Consider the following 19,835-nt stretch of genomic DNA (forward strand, 5'->3'; position numbering starts at 1 on the left):
ACCCTATTATACACCTTCATATTCAATATATCTTTAATCACAGCATTACCTAGCACCACCTACATTTCCTCTGCCACTGAACTTATTTAGCTCCACATCTTGGTACCACTGATTTCTCTCACATTCTGAAACATTTCTGCATTGTTTAAAGCCTGAAGTATTATTAAAGTTTCAAGTCCTGTTAAGGTGGAAGTTTGTGATTCCCAATGAAAAGTAGCTTTAGACTTTCTGGTGCAGTATAATAACATCTTAAGTGCAGAACAAAATGTGAGCCCCATAGCTTTGTAGGGATGGTAACTACCTTCATGCTGTTCTTCCTGTAGTTTTTAAAAGCACTGAAGCAGACACTATATTTTTTGAGCAACACTCACAACACACTGGAGGAACTCAGCAGGTCGAGCAGCATCCTTGGAAACGGTGAGTCGAGATTGAAGAGGGAAGGGGCAGAGGCCCTATAAAGAAGGTGAGGGAGGGTTGGAAGGTTGAAAGGTTCCAACCCTCCCCCACTTTCCTTCTTCAGTCCTGACAAAGGGTTCTGGCCCGAGCCGTCGACTCATCATTTCCACGGATGCTGCCCGACCTGCTGAGTTCCTCCAGCATGTTGTGAGTGTTGCTTTGATCCCAGCGTCTGCAGATTATTTTGTGTTTACTATATTTTTTGAACTGTTTTCTGAGTCTTCATCCTAACAATACTAATTGCTGATTTTAAAATGAAAGGAAATTATTCCTGAATGTGAAGGCGTTAAATATCAGCCAGCTCAATAATAGATGATGTTGTAAGAACGTGATTGGTTTTACATAGTTTGAGATCACTTTATTCTTTTGAAGATTCTTTATGAGCAATGTCATAAATATATGAAAATATAATTTGACTTCTAATTCATCTGAGAATTTTACCATCAAAATAATTTAATACAAGGTATAAGGTGCCACGATGGGCTGCTTTCTTCCATCACTGACAGGAGGAAGAATTAGTTAATTAATTGGTTTTCTTTGCTTGAGTTAATTAATACTGATTTCATTAACAGTTCCGGGATTGTTGTGGTAACTGTATGAGGTGGGACTGGCCAGGAACACCCAAACCGTTGGAGAAATGTAACCTGGAGTCTCCTTTCTATGAGGGACATTTTCTAAAAGTATTATTTGATCGAATGGGCAGGATACTTGATCAGGTACTGTGAAATAATTGAAATTATTATCACTGTTTATTAGAGAAAAGAAGGCATCGTAATATTTGGGTTCTGTTTGCACACTCCAGAATTTAGAAAGAGAACTGATTGTGTTTGAAATTAAAGTGACAGCCTGTCATTGAAGGGGTTTTATTATTGCGGTCTTCTGCTGATAGAATAGACCAAATTCATCCCAGTATGCAAAATAACAAATTACTCTTCCTTGGTATTGAAAGAGTTTCAGTGTGGAGCTTTTATTACTGTACCACAAAATGCCCTATGATACATTTACTGAAACAATTCCATTTATAATTTTCGTTGGTAAATTGCTGCTACATCTGAACGATCAATAATTAGACCAAAAGACATAGGAGCAAAATTAGGCCATTTGACGAATCGAGACTTTTCCACCAGTCAGTCATGGCTGATCCTTTTTTTTTCCCCTCGTCAGCCCCACTGCCAGGCCTCTCCCTGTAACCTTTGATGCCGTGGCCAATCAAGAACCTATCTCTACCTTAAGTACACAACGACCTGGCCTTCACAGCTGGTCTGTGATAACAAATTCGACAAATTCACCACCCTCTGGCTAAAGAGATTTCTCCGCATCTCTGTTTTAAATGAACACTGTAGCGATGTGCTACACACAGCGCAAGAATAACCACACGGAGTCGGTGAGTTAGAGTTGCGATGAAAGAGATTTATTCAAACTTCGCGGCCCGCTTTAAAGCCTTCCCATTCCCGCCCTCCCTGGGCGGGACTACTGTAGGGAATGTATATTCCCAGACCCTTTCCGCGCGCGGGATTTTCCCCCTGCTGGTGAAGATGGCTTGGCGCCCTTTTTGCTGCCGGCCCCCTGCCTGCACGCGCTGTCGTGAGCCGGTTCGTGGGTGCCAGAAAGTGGGTCGCCACATAACCCCCCCCCCCCCCCCAGAACCGGCGATACCTCCCCCAATGTCCACAGTCTGGATCGGCCTCTGTTTGGGAGGTCTGCCCCTGCGCCGCGGTGCCTGAGCCTGGACCGGTTGCACCAAGTCCACATGGGCCGGTTTGAGTCGGTCCACCGTGAATACCTCCTCTCTCCCCCCAATGTCCAGCACGAACGTGGACCCGTTGTTCCTGATCACCTTAAACGGTCCCTCGTAGGGCCGCTGTAGCGTTGCCCGGTGTCTGCCCGTCGTACAAAAAGAAACTTACAGTTCTGCAGGTCTTTGGGTACGCACGTCGGGCTCTGTCCGTGCTGTGAAGTGGGTATGGGGGCCAGGTTACCGAGCCTCTCTCGTAGTCTGTCCAGGACTGCTGTGGGTTCTTCCTCTTGCCCCCTTGGGGCTGGTATGAACTCTCCTGGGACGACCAGGGGCGCGCCGTACACCAACTCGGCCGACGAGGTGTGTAGATCCTCCTTGGGCGCTGTGTGGATTCCGAGCAGGACCCAGGGAAATTCGTCCACCCAGTTAGGCCCCTCCAGGCGGGCCATGAGAGCCGATTTCAGGTGACGGTGGAAGCGCTCCACTAGTCCGTTCGACTGTGGGTGGTAGGCAGTTGTGTGGTGTAGCTGTGTTCCTAAAAGCCTGGCCATAGCCGACCACAGGCTGGAGGTGAACTGGGCGCCCCTGTCGGAGGTAATGTGGGCCGGTACCACAAAGCGTGCTACCCAGGTTGCGATCAGTGCTCGGGCGCAGGATTCGGAGGTGGTGTCGCTGAGCGGGACTGCCTCTGGCCATCTGTGAACCGGTCTATCATAGTTAGGAGATACCGCGCTCCTCGTGACACTTGCAGGGGCCCCACGATATCCACATGGATGTGGTCGAACCTCCAGCGGGCGGGTTCGAACCGCTGCGGCAGAGCCTTGGTGTGCCGCTGCACCTTGGCCATTTGGCACCGCATACACGTTTTGGCCCATTCACTGACCTGTTTACGCAGTCCATGCCACACGAACCTGTTGGAGACCAGCCGGACGGTTGTCCTGATGGAGGGGTGCGCTAAGTTGTGAATGGACTCGAAAACCCGCCGACGCCAGGCTGCTGGGACGACGGGGCGGGGTTGGCCAGTAGCTACGTCACATAGTAGGGTCCTCTCACCTGGGCCTACGGGGAGGTCTTGGAGCTGCAAACCGGAGACTGCAGTCCTGTAACTGGGGATCTCAGTGTCTGCCTGCTGTGCCTCTGCCAGCGCTGCATAGTCCACCCCCTGGGACAGGGCCTGTATGGTAGGTCTGGAAAGTGCGTCTGCCACGACATTGTTCTTTCCAGAGACATGCCGGATGTCCGTCGTGTACTCGGAGATGTAGGACAGATGTCGCTGCTGGCGGGACGACCGGGGGTCAGACACCTTAGTGAACGCAAAGGTAAGCGGTTTGTGGTCGGTGAACGCGGGGAAGGGCCTACCTTCTAAGAAGTACCTGAAATGCCGGATTGCCAGGTATAGTGCCAATAGCTCCCGGTTGAAAGCACTGTATTTGAGTTCAGGTGGTCGTAGGTGTTTGCTGAAGAACGCCAGGGGTTGCCAGCGACCCTCGATGAGTTGTTCCAGCACTCCACCGACTGCTGTGTTGGATGCGTCCACCGTGAGGGCAGTAGGAACATCCGTTCTGGGGTGCACTAGCATCGCGGCGTTTGCCAAGGCTTCTTTGGTTTTAACGAAAGCGGTTGCGGCCTCTTTGTCCCAGGTAATGTCCTTGCCCTTACCCGACATTAGAGTGAACAGGGGTCGCATGGTTTGGGCTGCTGAGGGGAGGAAACGGTGGTAGAAATTCACCATACCCACGAATTCCTGCAAGCCTTTGATTGTGTTGGGTCGGGGGAAGTTGCGGACGGCGTCTACCTTGGCGGGCAGCGGGGTTGCCCCGTCTTTAGTAATCCTGTGGCCCAGGAAGTCGATAGTGTCGAGTCCGAACTGGCATTTGGCTGGGTTGATTGTAAGGCTGAATTCACTCAGGCGGGAGTAGAGCTGGTGGAGGTGGGACAGATGCTCCTGCCGACTACTGCTGGCTATGAGGATGTCGTCCAAATAGATGAATGCAAAGTCCAGGTCGCGTCCCACCGCGTCCATTAGCCGCTGGAAAGTCTGTGCGGCATTCTTTAGACCAAACGGCATTCGGAGGAATTCGAAAAGTCCGAACGGGGTGATAAGTGCTGTTTTGGGGATGTCGTCCGGATGTACAGGGATTTGATGGTATCCCCGGACGAGGTCTACCTTGGAAAAGATCCTTGCGCCGTGTAGGTTTGCTGCGAAGTCTTGAATGTGCGGCACAGGGTAGCGGTCTGGCGTTGTAGCCTCGTTCAGTCTGCGGTAGTCACCGCATGGTCTCCAGTCCCCCGTTGCCTTGGGCACCATGTGAAGGGGGGAGGCCCATGGGCTGTCGGACCGTCGTATGATCCCTCATTCCTCCATCTTCTTGAACTCCTCCTTCGCCAGTCGGAGCTTGTCCGGGGGAAGCCTTCGAGCACGGGTGTGGAGGGGTGGTCCCTGGGTCGGGATGTGGTGCTGTACTCCGTGTCTGGGCATGGCTGCCGTGAACTGCGGTGTCAGTACTGATGGGAAATCCGCCAGGACCCTGGTGAATTCATCGTCGGACAGCGTGATGGAGTCCAGGTGTGGGGCTGGCAACTGTGCTTCACCCAGGGAGAACGTTTGAAAAGTCTTGGCGTGGACTAATCGCTTCCCTTGCAAGTCGACCAGCAGGCTGTGGGCTCGTAGAAAATCTGCCCCCAGCAGTGGTTGGGCCACGGCGGTCAGTGTGAAGTCCCACGTGAACCGGCTGGAGCTGAACTGTAGCCGCACCGTGTGGGTGCCGTAGGTTCGTATTGTGCTGCCATTAGCGGCCCTCAGGGTGGGTCCCGGTTCTCTGTTGCGGGTGTCGTAACTCGTTGGAGGTAAGACGCTGATCTCCGCTCCGGTGTCGACCGAAAAGCGGCGTCCTGACTGCTTGTCCCAGACGTACAGGAGGCTGTCCAGATGGCCAGCCGCCGTAGCCATCAGCGGCGGCTGGCCCTGGCGTTTCCCGGGAATTTGCAGGGCGGTCTGCAGCGGCGGGCCTCCGTGCCCCACCGCTGGTGGTAGAAACACCATTGTTCGTTGGGCTCCTCACTCCCGTCGCCGGGTTTTGTAGGCTCTGCTGCCGAGCCTGGTCTGGTCTGTCGTTGGGCACGCGGCTTGGTGATCTGTGCGACGGATGCCCCTCTCTCTTTCCTGGCATTCCACAGCACATCTGCTCGGGCCGCCACCTCCCGGGGGTTGCTGAAATCTGCATCGGACAGCAGCAGGCATATGTCCTCAGGCAGTTGCTCTAGGAACGCCTGCTCAAACATGAGGCAGAGTTTGTGCCCTTCAGCCAGGGCCAGCATCTCGTTCATTAATGCTGACGGCGGCCTGTCTCCCAAACCATCCAGGTGCATTAAGCTGCGTTCTCGTTCGCGCCGTGAGAGTCCGAAAGTCCTTATGAGCAGGGCTTTGAATGCTGTGTATTTGCCGTCCTCCGGGGGCGACTGTATAAACTCCTCAACTTGTGCAGCAGTCTCCTGGTCGAGGGAGCTCAGCATGTAGTAGTAGCGAGTGGACTCCGAGGTTATCTGCCGAATGTGGAATTGTGCTTCTGCTTGTTCGAACCATAATTGGGGTCGCAGCGTCCAGAAGCTTGGCAGTTTTAACGAAACTGCGTGAACAGATGCAGCGTTGGTCATCTCTGGTCCAAATATCGTTTGGGCCGTTGGGGTCACCAATTGTAGCGATGTGCTACACACAGCGCTAGAATAACCACACGGAGTCGTGAAAGAGATTTATTCAAACTTCGCGGCCCGCTTTAAAGCCTTCCCGTTCCCGCCCTCCCTGGGCGGGACTACTGTGGGGAATGTATATTCCCAGACCCTTTCCGTGCGTGGGATTTTCCCCCTGCTGGTGAAGATGGCTTGGCGCCCTTTTTGCTGCCGGCCCCCTGCCTGCGCGTGCTGTTGTGAGCCGGTTCGTGTGTGCCAGAAAGTGGGTCGCCACAACACCCCTCTTTCCTGAGGTTGCATCCTCTTGTCCTAGACTCCCCTGCCATGGGAAGCATCCTTTCCACATCTACTCTGTCTAGGCCTTTCAGCATTCAAAAGGTATCAGTGAGTTCCCCCCCGCCCCCCCCATCCTTCTGGTACAGCTGGTACAGGCTCAGAGCCATCAAACATTCCTCACATGATAACCCTTTCATTCCTGGAATCATCCTTGTGAACCTGTTCTGAACCCTCTCAAATGGCCGCACATCTTTTCTTAAATGAGGAGCCCAAAACTGTTAACAATACTCAAGGTGAGGCCTTAATTAAAGCTGAATAAAATAAAACATGAACATTAAAAAGAGCAATGGACTAAGTCTCACAGCTCCACAAATCTGGTTCACTCAAGAGTAAAATCATGGTACAAGATTTCCCTGGATTCACTTTCCTCTGTCGCCATTTCTTTTGGTTCCTTTGGCGTCAGAAAATGAGATGGTTTCAGTCCACACTCAACATCTGCAGCCCAATGCAGTACAAAGTTTGAATGATTCACAATCCTCTGTGAAAAAATATTTCCCTCATAAGTGGGTGATTATGTTTTAATGATTTAGACTTATATTTGAATCAAGGGTTCCCAACCTTTTTTATGCCATAGGCTGCAACCATTAACCGAGGGGGACAGTGGACACCAGGTTGGGAACCCCTAACCTTCGATGGATTATAAAGATATTTGTGAATGGCACAAAAAAAATCACTGTGTGGTTGACAATGAGGAAAACTTAGATTGCATTGGGTATCTAAAAACTGAAGAAAAATGGTAAATGAAATGCAGCTTGGCAATGAGTAAGGTGCTGGATTTTAGGAGTTGTAGCGGGAAAAATGCACGATAGGAAGATACTGAGGGATAAAGTTGGACAAAGGGACTTTGTGGAGTGTAGATCTACAGATCTTCAAACGTAGAACAGGTCAGTAAGATGATTAAACAGGCGCACAGCACTTTTTTAGCTGAGGCTTAAGAGTAGAAATGTAGTTAGATCACAAGGTGATCTGTCATGTGTAATTCTAGTCACCATGTAACAGGAAATATGTGATTACTTTGGAGAAAATGCAGAGGAGATTATTAAAGGTGGTGCCAGAACTTGCAAATTTTATTTATGAGGTAAGATTGGAACGGGGAGACTGATTGAGCATTTGAGGTACATGAAATGACAAGGGGTTTAATTGGGTACTGTAATAGAATGTTCAAAAACCTAGAAGAGATAGATTGAAGTGATTGGTGCAAAGATTAGACGGAAATGAGGAAAACATTTTTCGGTCAGGTAGTGATAAGTGTCTGAGGTACAAGCTCCTCGCTTTTCAAAAGTTCTTGAATGTGTACTTGGAGCCATTGTTTTAGGGTTATAAACCTATTGCTGGAAAGATTAAGTAGCCGAAGTAACCCTTATTTTTTGCCTGCATGAACATGATGAGCCATAAACCAACTTCCTGTGTTGTAAATTTTGTGATCACTTGACTCCTCCTTGAGCTGCATGTTAGCTGACAGCAGTTTTCAATCAAGGCTGAATAACACCATATCCCAGTTTCTAACTAGTTCAGAAGATTTCTATTATATGAAAAGAATAGCTAATTTAGCATCTGCCAGCATAATATGCTCTCCCCATTTACTTTTTTTTACAATGTTGAGCTCTTAACATTTTAATTTTTCATCCATCTTTGTATTGTCTGCAAAATGGATAACATGAATTGATTGCACTCAGTATTTCAACTGTGTTCAAAAGAATAAAAGAGCTACAGCAGCTATTAATTCTGATGAATTCCAGAAATGTGGCAGGTTTTCTTAGCTTAATGATAAAAGTTACTTAACCAATCCATTTGACATGTTGGTGTTTCAATGAGTTGGTAGGACAACTGAAAGTTGGGAAGATTTAAAATATGCTTCCTTTCATATCTGTCAGTTCTCATCAAGGTGAAGACTTCAGTACTAGAAATGTCATAGTTACTACTTTATATTCAGTGAAAGCATTTAATTAGTTTAAAGTTAAATGCAATTTAGATTAAATGCAAATTGCCCTTGCTTTTAAAAACCTAACAAGAGAATCAGCACAATGTTTTAATTTCAGCAACTGAATAACTGTACACTTGCTTTGAGATTAGAGTTATTCCAAATGAGATTACCCTTCAAGGCATTTCTGAGATATGACTAAAAACAATTCAAAATCATTAGAAAATTAGATAAGCCAATTTTTTTTTAAAAACTTGGTATTGTTTTGGTGGTGTGACATCATTTTAGGATACCAGATCAAGATTATAATAATTTTGTGTTTTTTCTAAATTCTGCAAAATATGCTCAAGGAAAATTTCTCATTGGAGTGCCAATGAAAAGCTGATGTTGATAGATAACATAATTTATTCTTGTGTGCCATTTTTCAGTTAAGGCCTCCATGATTAATGCATGTGACCTTGTAGCTGAAAACCTATTGTGTTATTTGAAATAATGTTTTTCTTGTTATTTATACATATACATACTTGAAAATTTCTGTTCCCTTTCCAGCCATATGATGTGAATTTGCAAGTGACCTCTGTGCTGTCAAAGTTGTCTTTATTTCCTCACCCGCACATACATGAATATTTATTGGATCCTTATATTAACCTGGCTCCCAACTGCAGGTCTTTGTTTTCTGTTATTGTAAGGGTAAGTGCATATCTACACACTTAGTCTTTCATATTATTAGATCTGAAAATTAAGCACATTTATTTGAGCCAAATTGCTTTTTGTAATGGTTGCAAAGTTTTTAAAAAATAAATGTGTAATACAGTGGATTCTGATTAATTGGGCCATTGGTTAACCTAACAGCTGCTTATTTGGGTCAACTCTTAAAGGAACTAAATCGAGAAAATAACCCCGGATTCCCTTCATTTATTTGGGACACTATGCCACCTAATAGGGACAGGAGCCTTGCCGAACAGTTTCTAACTAGCACCAGTACACTTGTGTGGCTGTAAGACACTGTATTGTGCTTACAGTGATCAGTTCTTAAATAACATCAGTTATGTGTGTTTGTGTACTAAAAGCAGCGTTTTACTCACTGATAGTTGATGAGAAATAAGCAGTAAGATGATTCAGAACCGTTTTGCTCACTGTGGTTTCAAGCATTCAGGCTTGAAGATGCCAGAAACAGCTGGGAGTGAAAATGAACTGATTTCACTATTTCAACAAGTTAAGAGTTACGAAGAATTTGAAGGTATTTTGAATGTTACGATGAAAATGAAGATTTGAGGGATGCAAATATCTAAAGCATTGTATGAAGCTAGTCCATTATCTGTACTAGGTGTGTCCACTGATCTGTTCAATTACAGTCAATCATAAGAACATGGCAGATGAATTCCTCCATTGATAACTGTTTGGAACCAATACACAGTTTTATAGTACAGTAGAGGTATTGGTAGTGTTCTCATTTGTATTTATTTGAATATATAAATTGTTATGGTTAAATGGTAGTCTTGTCCTTGTTTATACCTTTTAACTATTTCCATGAAACTTCAGTTAGTTGGGGCAGCTGCTTAATTAAACCAAAATGTACTGGTCCCAGTGTAAACCAATTAACCAGAATCCACTGTAGATGTTTACATTCATATTTAATTAAAATGACAGTTAATTGTATGGTTGAAACACTAATGGCGTTATACAAAATTATTACTAAAATTTTCTAGGTGGTTGGAGACTTAATGTTGAGAATACAACGCATCCCAGACTTCACACCGAAGCTTTTACTTGTCCGAAAACGTTTGCTAGGTTTTGAGCAAGATGGGCCCATGTAAGTTCAAATCAGTTGTTTTTTCCAGATTCCCCACCATAATAAGTAAGTAACGATATAATTGACATGGGCAAAGTATTAGATGTCCCGGATTTTTACAAGCCCTTTTGCTGAGTTTGTATGGTAGACTTGTCCTGAAGGTTAAAATACATGGGATTCAGGATAAGGAACAAATGAGACACAAAATTGGCTTGGTTGTAGGAGGCAGAGGGTGGTAGTGGAGATTTGATTTCCAGATTGGAGATCTGGGATCACAGGGATTATTGCTGGTGTTGTCATGTATATTAATGATTTGGATGGGAGTGTGATTAGTAAGTTTGCGTATGACACCAAAATTGGTGGCATAGTGGGCAGTGAAGGAGGTGTCCAGGGTTACAATAGGATAGTGCTCAACTGGAAAATTAGGTAAGGGAATGTCACTTATTTACTTGCTGCCCACTACGCCAGTGGCTTTTAAGATAGCAGTGAAAGCCCTCCATCTCCATCACACAGATATAGAAGGATTCTTCATTGTTGTGTACGTAACAATTTTTCCTGTCAGGGTTGTTAGCCCTGAGCTGAAACCCCAAACCTGGAGAACTGGTGGACCACTCTTAGTCTGACCTATACCCTTTAACTTGTTTAGCATAATGACTCTATTGGAAGTCAAAACACAAGGTCCTGACTCCAGCCAACGTAGCTCCCCAGGTCATTGAGGCAGGCAAGTCTCCAAACCCTGTGACAAGGTTGTGCTCCTCTAGAAGCAAGGGGATGTTAGATAATATTTAATGGATACATGTGAGGTTAAACCAGGGCAGGATATACACAGTGAATGGTAGGATCCTGTGTGTGGTATTGAACAAAGAGATCTTGAAGAACAAGTACACAGTTCCTCAAAGTGCCATCCCAGGTGAACAATGAAGGCCTTATCACATGCTTGCGTACAGTTCTGGTTGCCACTCGATAGGAGTGGTGTAATTAGACACCAACAGAATCAACAAACTCATTCGTAAGGCCAGTGATGTTGTGGGGATGGAACTGGACTCTCTGACAATGGTGTCTGAAAAGAGGATGCTGTCCAAGTTGCATGCCATCTTGGATAATGTCTCCCATCCACTACGGAATGTACTGGGTGGGCACAGGAGTACATTCAGCCAGAGACTCGTTCCACCGAGATGCAACACAGAGCGTCATAGGAAGTCATTCCTGCCTGTGGCCATCAAACTCCTCCCTTGGAGGGTCAGACACCCTGAGCCAATAGGCTGGTCCTGGACTTATTTCCTGGCATAATTTACATATTACTGTTTAACTATTTATGGTTTTATTACTATTTATTATTTATGGTGCAACTGTAACGAAAACCAATTTCCCCCGGGATCAATAAAGTATGACTATGACTATAAAACGAGAGAAGCGTTCAGGAAAGATTCAAAAGGATATTGCGTAGATTGGAGTACTTCAATTATAAGGAGAGATCAAATAGGCTGGAGCAAAGGAAGTGAAAGATCCCAAGAAATCAGTATATACAATCAGTTATAGGTAGATGGGCAGTGTCTGTTTCCCCTCTTAGGGCATATAAAACCAGAGGGCACAGTTTTAAGATGAGAGGCTGGATGTTCAGAGGGTGAAGTTTCTCACAGGAATGGTGGTTGGTATCTGGAATGAGATGTCAGAGGATATGGAGGAGGCAGGACAGTAACAACACATCTGGACAGATACTTGAACAGGGCATAAAGAGCTGTGGAATAAGTGGAGGCAAGGGGGGTTAATATTTAAGCATAATAGTCAGCATGGAGCAGGGGTTCCCAACCCGGGGGTCTACAAAACACTTGGTGTTTGTAGGGGTTCAGCGCCATTTCCAAGCTGTACAACTCCCCCCACCAGCACTCACCTTCAGAATTCTTTCTCTCATCTTTGTCGATTACCTTGTGTGATTTCAACCTGAAAGCATACATCTTTAAGCCATTAAAAGAATAAAAAAATTATTGATACCTGTGCTGATAACTTTAAGCAAGCACTCATATCCCTCAGAATTTGAATATTGTACAAATTAAAATGAGTCTTGCGTATAAATTCATATGTCACAAAGAGTTGGATATGTGTATCATGCACACCAAATTTGTCTATTTTACATTATTCTAAAATGTAAATGTACACTGAGATTTGCAGAATGTACATTTAGTCAGTAACAGATTTTCACTTTTGGCTCACCTCTTATCTTTATTTGCGCGTTATCAAATCTCTTTAAAAGGCATGTTAGCCAACAGGCACTTTGTAATTAAACATTGCATGTTCTAGTAATCTGCAGGGAACTGGATTGGGCTGGTCCTGACGTTTACCTTACATTCACCTCTCAAGGTCATGCATGACTTCTGTGCGCAGGATATTCAGTATCCTAGCAGTCATGACCAAGGATGTTTGGCAAAGTGGAGCAATCCACAACCTCATCCCACACAGTCCTCTGGTGTATCAGAAGACCTTATCCATTGTTTTGAAATGTTTCTGATGATTAGAAACTGCTTAAAAGTTAATATTTTAAAACATAAATAAAAGAATTGCTATAAAATTATTTAAACCATAATTAACAAGTGAATTCATTGAAAAGATTGATATATTGGTCCATAGCCTCCTCTTGTGCCAAAATGAGGTCAACCTCGGAGGAGGAGCAATACCTTATATTCCGTCTGGATAACCTCCAACCCAAGGGCATGAATATTGACTTTTCCTTCTGGTAAAAAAATTCTCTGTGTCCCCTCTTCTTCCATTCCCCACTCTGGCTTCTTACCTCTTCTCACCTGCCTGTCACGTTCCCCTGGGTCCCCTTCTTCCCTTTCTCCTATGGTCTATTCTCCTCTTCTATCAGATTCCCTCTTCTCTAGCCCTTTATCTTTTCAACCCACCTGGCTTCTAGTTATCCTACTTCCCCTTCCCCCCCCCACCTTTTTATTCTGGCGTCTTCCCCCTTCCTTTCCAGTCCTGAAGAAAGGTTTTGCCCGAAATGTCGACTGTATCCCTCTCCATTGATGCTGCCTGGCCTGCTGAGTTCCTCCAGCATTTTGTGTGTGTTTCTTTACCAAGTCATTTTGATTGTCCTTTGAAAATTGTTACATTATCATCTAATGCAAAAGGCTGAATCTTAATTTCCAAATGGAGCCATTTTAGAGATCAAATTGCAAAAAAATCTGGGACCAGAACAAAACATCCTGTAATTTTAGGTGGGGATAGGACTATGGGCTGTAATTAAACAACTCAAGGAGAGGGAGCATTAAAGAGTTATAGTAGAGCAACTTGACTTAATTTTAGGATGTGTTATTTCAGTTGTACAACCCAGCTTTGAGAAAGTTGAGGAATTCAGGCATCAACTTCTGGAAATACATGAATGACTTGGATGAAAGGACTGTTTGCGAGATTTGCTGGTGACAAAAAGATAGGTAGAGAAAACTGTCATGAATAGGATATCAGGCTTTTAGAAAGGGGTGCCGACTGGTTCAGTGAGTAGTCAACAATCTAGCAAATGGATGATAACCTTGTAGAACCTTGGCACAAAAAGCCAAAGAGAACAATGTCAAAATAGTGAGAGTTTGCTGATCTCCGAGATGCAAAAGAATTAGATGTCCTGCACTATTCAGTCAAGGATAGGTTGCAGGTGCAGCAGTTAAGTTAAAAAGCTAACGTAATGTTATTATTTCTTAGGGGAATTGAGGACGACAATTGTGAGTTATACTTCACTTATAAAGAGTATTGTTGATGCCCCATCTCGAATTTTGGTCTCCTTATTAAGGCAGTTCAGCCCAGCACTTGGAATCTGTGGATTGTCTTATGATTTGTATGTGCTGCACTTTGGAAAAGGAGAGATGCTTCTCTGAAATGTGCAAGATCATGAAGGGTCTTTTCAAGATTGATGTGGAGAGAATGTTTCATCTTTTGGTGCAACCTAGAGCTAGGAATCACTGTACTTTTTTTAAAGAATGCCCCTGTGAGATGGAAATTTTTGTGAAATGTTTCTCTCAATTGATTATGATTTGTGGAAGAGAATTTTATAATATTTTTAGGATAGAAGTTGGATTCATGATAAGTGAGTGTAGTGGCGGGGGGGGGGAGTTGGTAGTTGCTGAAATGTTACTCAGAGAAGATGGGAGTTTAGATAGCAAGTGGAGTTTTGCCGGTTTGAAAGCTGACTGGTTGACATGTTTTCTGATTAATACTTTCCAATTCAGAGATGTTCACTGCTGCATATATTCAATATTAAATTTCATTTTAGCAACGATCAGGATTTTACTTGTTTACCTGTAAATGGAGCGATTTTATCTGAATTTCTCAAAACTCATTTCTTTCATCTTTTCTTCATACAGCATAGATCATATGACCTTGCTGGAAGGTGTGATTGTTTTGGAAGAATTCTGCAAAGAATTAGCTGCAATAGCATTTGTTAAATTCCACGCTTCCACTGCAACTTAATTTGCTGACTGGTTTCCACACAGGAGCATCCCATTACCACTTCAGTCTTACTGGTCAGCTTCCATAATAAAACAAGTTTTTGGAATAACACGGACTGCTGTGACTGCTAGCTGTGGTGTGCTGCCCATCACTGTTTTAGATATGGATGGAAAAAAGGGAAAGATGTGCAAAAAATGGAGTAATTTGATACAGTTATCTGAAAAGCTGAGAGGTTGGGTCTGAAAGGAAACCACTTCCTTATGATAGTCACTTTGCCTTGCAGGTGACTTGACTGCAGTATTGGACAGATGTTGATTTACTGATACAACAACAGTCTCAATGTTGTGTATACTGAGTTTTACAGTGGGGCTGGTTGTGTCTCTACTGTCCCTTTTAAAATCATGATACATTCTCTTACTGTTCTCAACACTTGGGAATAGATTGGGCAGAGGTCAATAATAGAAATGTTTATCAGTATTTTATCAGATGATTATTTAAGTAAAAGTTGGAATGCTGATTTGAAATTATTGTATATTGTGCCTTTGAAAAGGGCAGCATTAAGTGTTAAGTCGTGTTTATCTTTTGTCACTCTGTTCTCTTTCACCTCAACACTTTCAGATAGTCTGGAAACTATAGCCATGTCGCTAATGGCCTTCTGTCCGTTCCAAGCCTAAGCCTTTGTGCTCATCCCAGGGAATGGTCTGCATCTGTAGATGAAAAGTCTAAGTTTAAGTATTGTATACTTGCACAGTTGGAGAGGGTGATTTTTGTGTTTATGACTAATGCTCCATTTTTATTTGTTCACTATTAACAAGTACTCGGCAAAGCTTTAATGCTACATTGATCTGAATATAACAGTGCCACCCAGTATTAATAAATCATTTAAAACAGTTATCATTAACTCTAAACAGCAATACGGAACAATAACTAGTAGATGTCTATAAAGTAGTATGTCCTACTTACTTTGAAAGTAAGTTGAAATGGTTAATATAATTCACATTGGATACCCAATATGATATGGTGTCATTGTGCAATAACCCTTTAAAAGTGGTTCATAACAAGGTTTTGTTATAAATTACATGTTACCAAATAATTGTTCTGTATTTGAGGATTTTTTTTTAAAATTATTATTTGTGATATATCATTTCTGTTTTCATTTTAATACTGAATATTGATATTTCACAGATCTGAACTCCTTTTCTGGATAGTAGCATTGAATTTTCTTAAGGGAGTACTAGTTTTTAGTAAACATTAGATATGTTTCTGCTTCTGTAAATAACTGGTATTTGGAATGTATTTGGTGTATAGAAACCAAATATTTTGAGACTTCATCACATTCAATATCGGTCTTCCTTTTTCTTGTCATGCGTGCAATATCAAAGCTGTATTGCCTTACATGCAGCTTAAATGCAACACTTTTTTCATATATAAGAAGGTCTTATATATTGATCTGTGCTTGCTTCTAGTGTCACTGTTGTATATGGTAAATGGGTTCATAAACTGCCTAATTTACATTAAAAATTCATTTATAATTTTCCTATTGAATGAATTCTCTTTATAGCACATTATTTTGGTATGTTATATTATTGGGACTTATTTCAGATGAATTTTAATGTTGGGTCTCAAGTGCAAGTTTATTGTTAGCATGGTTTTTATTGTTTACATTTTAGTTAGCTGTGACAGAAATTCTGATCAAAACTCATCATTTAGAACATGGAACAAAGAACAGTTAAGCACAGGAACCAGCCATTTGCCCCACAAGGTTGTGCTGAACCAGCTAAAAAACAAATCAAAAAACACTCAAACACTCGTCCCTTCCACCTACACCATGTCCACCATCTTTTTTACATCCATGTGCTTATCCAAACGTCTCTTAAAAGCCTTTAATGTGTTTGCCTTTACCACCATACCAGGCACGCACCATTCTCTGTGTAAAAAATAACTTACCCCTCACATCCCCTTTGAACCTATCCCCCTCACCTTCAATACATGCCCTGTGGGAAACAGATACTCACTTATCTTTTCAACTGATGCTGACTGACCTGCTGAATTCCTCCAGCGCATTGTGAGTGTTCCTTTGACAACAGCATCTGCAGATTATTTTGTGTTTACTCACTTAACCTATTTTGTGCATGTAACTCCCTAGCTATCAAAGTAAATTAATACTAACAAGAGTTTATTTTTTTTTAAATTTTCATCTTTTTTAAGCCTTCAGAATTTATTTTCTTCTGTAACATCACCTGCATTTTAATTAAATTTAATCTGCATCACTTGCAGATTCTGCACTTTCTTTTTTGTTAAGCTCTGAAAGCTTCGGTAGTTTTGATGTAAAAACGTTGAACAGCAGAACTTTCTTTGTAGGTGCTCTTTGACCATTAGGGCAGACTTCTTGAAGAAACCATAACAAGTCCACATTTAATTTAATCATTTGGCTTTGTGTTAAATTTCTATGACATCTTTTTAACATTATGCATTTTAGATAATTTATTCTTTCAGTGAGAAGAACGTGGTCCAGTAGCTGCATTTTTTTAAAACTTTGGGATGGCTTTGAATATGTTAGCAATACTTTGGTGCTAATTTGAATCTGAAATGGTAATATATTTACTAATTTTCACAAGTAATATTTTAATATGATTCATTTGTCTAAGCAAACCATTTCATTATTAACTGCTAGTACATTGTGGGTAAACTTAATTGATGTTCTGACACTTGAAGTGCGCGCACACACACACATAGTAGTGTCCATTTTTTTTCCCCTTTTCGTGTGATGCTGGTTGCTAATTGCTTTTCACTCAATGTTTTTGTGGCATTTCATGGGAAGTTCTGAGCAATGATGCCAGAAAGTGCTGCAGAAGTGTGAAGCCTGGGAGAGTTGTCTTCATTCATTGAATTAAAACATGATTTACACAATTTAGGATTGTGTCGATATTGTTTTGTTGGAAATAAACTGGTGGTTCTTCAAAGATAATTAATGTGAGGGATCCCTCAGTAGTGTTTTTAACAGGATGCACAACAGCAGTGGTGTGGTATTTTTTTCTGATTTGAACATGATGCAAGAAAGACTCTCTCCAAGTCTGTTAGAAGATGTCATGAGTCCATCATGTCAAGGTAATTGTATTCAAATATTGAAGAAGAGCTTCAAGTTGTCAACATCATATTGATAAAAAGTGCCGGAAAGTATAGTTAGCAAAAAAAGGAAGTAGAAACATCAGCTGTCAATATGCACCTTTCTGACTGGGACCATCTATAACTGTTGAATCCAAAAATTATTTTCTTTTTGTTTAAAACATTATGACCCGGCTGGTGGCGTAGTGGCATCAGTGCCAGACTTCAGGACAAAAAGTCCCGAGTTCAAATCCAGCTGGCTCCCCTGCACGCTTTCCATCCGTGCTGGGTTACGAGCTGGTGACCTCCTTGGAAACTCACCCAGCAGAAGGCAATGGCAAACCACTGCTGTAACTTGCCTCGTATGCGGTTCCCCACTGTGTCAGAGAGGTGTGGAGGGAAATCCTCCGCTAACCGGAGAAACTCCGGGTGCAACATACCTTTCCGTTTAAAACATTATACTGGTTCATAGCCGAACTTGGGAGATTATCAAGGAGTAAGGTGATGCTGTTGAAGAATTCCCCTAGATCTATAGATTCCAGTTAATTTTGATGTTGATGTGCATTGCTCTTTATCTATCTGTAAAATAACAAACTGTGTGAAGCAGTCCCGTTTTCTCAAAGTGGCTACTGTAAACATGCACATTCTTCCTGTCGGTACTGCAATCTTCCAAAGAGCTGAACCGCCTGGCAAAAACAAAGGCTCTGGTCAAAGTTAACAACTCTTAAGTAAAAGGAAATAATAACTGAAAAAAGCAAAAATATATGCACTGGTTCAAGTATTTTATGGAATATTCACTTCCTTTCCAGTCGTTCTGTAGTTGACAAAATTGACTTCTAAATCTCTGACTTGGGCAGGGGAAGCTTTCTCATGGCACTTCAGGACCTGGTAAATACAACTCTTTGTTAAATCTACATTAGGAAGTGCAATCTCTGTTCATTATCCTGGAAACTGCCATGAAGTGTTCATTTGATTTATTTTTCAATCTGTAATATTGATGCAGACTGGAATATTGAGACTAATTTGTATTTTCTGTACTGCAATTCTATGAAGTATCTCACAACTTCAAGGATTAATTCGGAGCCTAAAATATAAGTAGTGAGACCTTGTACTTAAAGAATAAACTAGCCCATGCCCAAAATCATTCTGGCCACTGTTTTTCTGACTTTAAATGTAAGATTCCAAGAATTGTTCTGAGATGGATGACTTCCAGGGAAGAATTTGCCCCAGAGCCACATGGCGGAGACATGTTGGGCAAAATTATGCACTGTATGGTGAATTCTGCTCTCAGCTAACCTTGAAATTAAATGGAAACTCACCCTCCATCTCAGTGACTACTTGGTCCAGGGATTTGCTGCAGAAGTTTTTCTCAAGAGATGCAAGAAAAGCATCTCCAACTGAGCCAGTTCTGAAATCCTATTGAATTCCAATGTAACCCAAGCAACAAGCAACAAGGATGGAGAATAACGGAAGTAGAGTGTTAGTCCTTCCAGGAAACAAGCTAATTTCTCTAATTTCAACAGCAGGAGAACATGTTTACGAACTTTAGTTAAAGTACTATATTGAGATTAGCATTGTGATTTTTCTTTAATATATGTTGAAAGGAACAATGTCCTTAACAGTTACTGGAGAAAGATTGACAATGTTTTTAAGGTTTAGTAGAGTTAATTCTGAAGATAGTAATGTGCAAGCTGCAAATCAAAGCTGAATTCACTGTCTGAAAGACTGTTAGTTACCAAGAACACCAGCCTAAAAGTAATCATATACTCAAAAGTTCTGATTATTTATCAGCAAGTCCCTTCTGTGTGCTATAGTTTGTTTCTCTTCGATTGTCTTTGTCATACATACAATGGCAGTGAATAGATGTTTGAACATGACCTTGTGTCCTGCAGATGATAACTGAACTGATGAATCATCCGGAAACATCAACTATCTATTTCTCTCCATAGATGCTGCCAGACCTACAATATTTTATGTGTGTTGCTCAAGATTTCCAGCATCTGCAGAATCTCTTGAGTTTAGTATTTCCATGGCACTGTCTTACCTAATAGAATGAGTGTTAACAATGTGCATTATGTATGTGAACAAATGTGCGAGTAATTTTAAACACTAATTCAATATACTGATAGTAATAAAATTAAATGGTTTACAAAACAGTTTTACTAAAATGCAAGTTTTTGATCTGAAATATTCACTAGGTGGCAGCAAAAGCTGTAATGTAGAGAGCAATCTTCTGTAATGGATGTCTCTGTTATTTTGTTTTTTATTTATTATAAATGTTTGAAAGTAAGTTAAACATTTAAAACCACTTTCCTACTTAACTATCCATGCAAGAGATACTTAAATCAGCTTGATCCCAGTAT

At 42.3% G+C, this 19,835-nt stretch overlaps 1 protein-coding gene across 1 annotated transcript in view; it reads left to right on the forward strand.

Moving 5' to 3' along the window:
• Positions 1-19,572, forward strand: part of fhip2a (FHF complex subunit HOOK interacting protein 2) — an 87,145-nt gene extending 67,573 nt beyond the window's left edge. Inside the window, exons 14-17 of the mRNA XM_063072021.1 lie at positions 1,029-1,172; positions 8,688-8,828; positions 9,848-9,951; positions 14,283-19,572. Of these exons, the coding sequence (XP_062928091.1) occupies positions 1,029-1,172; positions 8,688-8,828; positions 9,848-9,951; positions 14,283-14,388 (495 nt within the window). The 3' untranslated portion in view covers positions 14,389-19,572. The remainder of the gene's footprint in view (positions 1-1,028; positions 1,173-8,687; positions 8,829-9,847; positions 9,952-14,282) is intronic.
• Positions 19,573-19,835: the final 263 nt, after the last annotated feature.

The sequence above is a fragment of the Mobula hypostoma genome, chromosome 19, assembly GCF_963921235.1.
Source record: "Mobula hypostoma chromosome 19, sMobHyp1.1, whole genome shotgun sequence".
Taxonomy (NCBI): Eukaryota; Metazoa; Chordata; class Chondrichthyes; order Myliobatiformes; family Myliobatidae; genus Mobula; species Mobula hypostoma.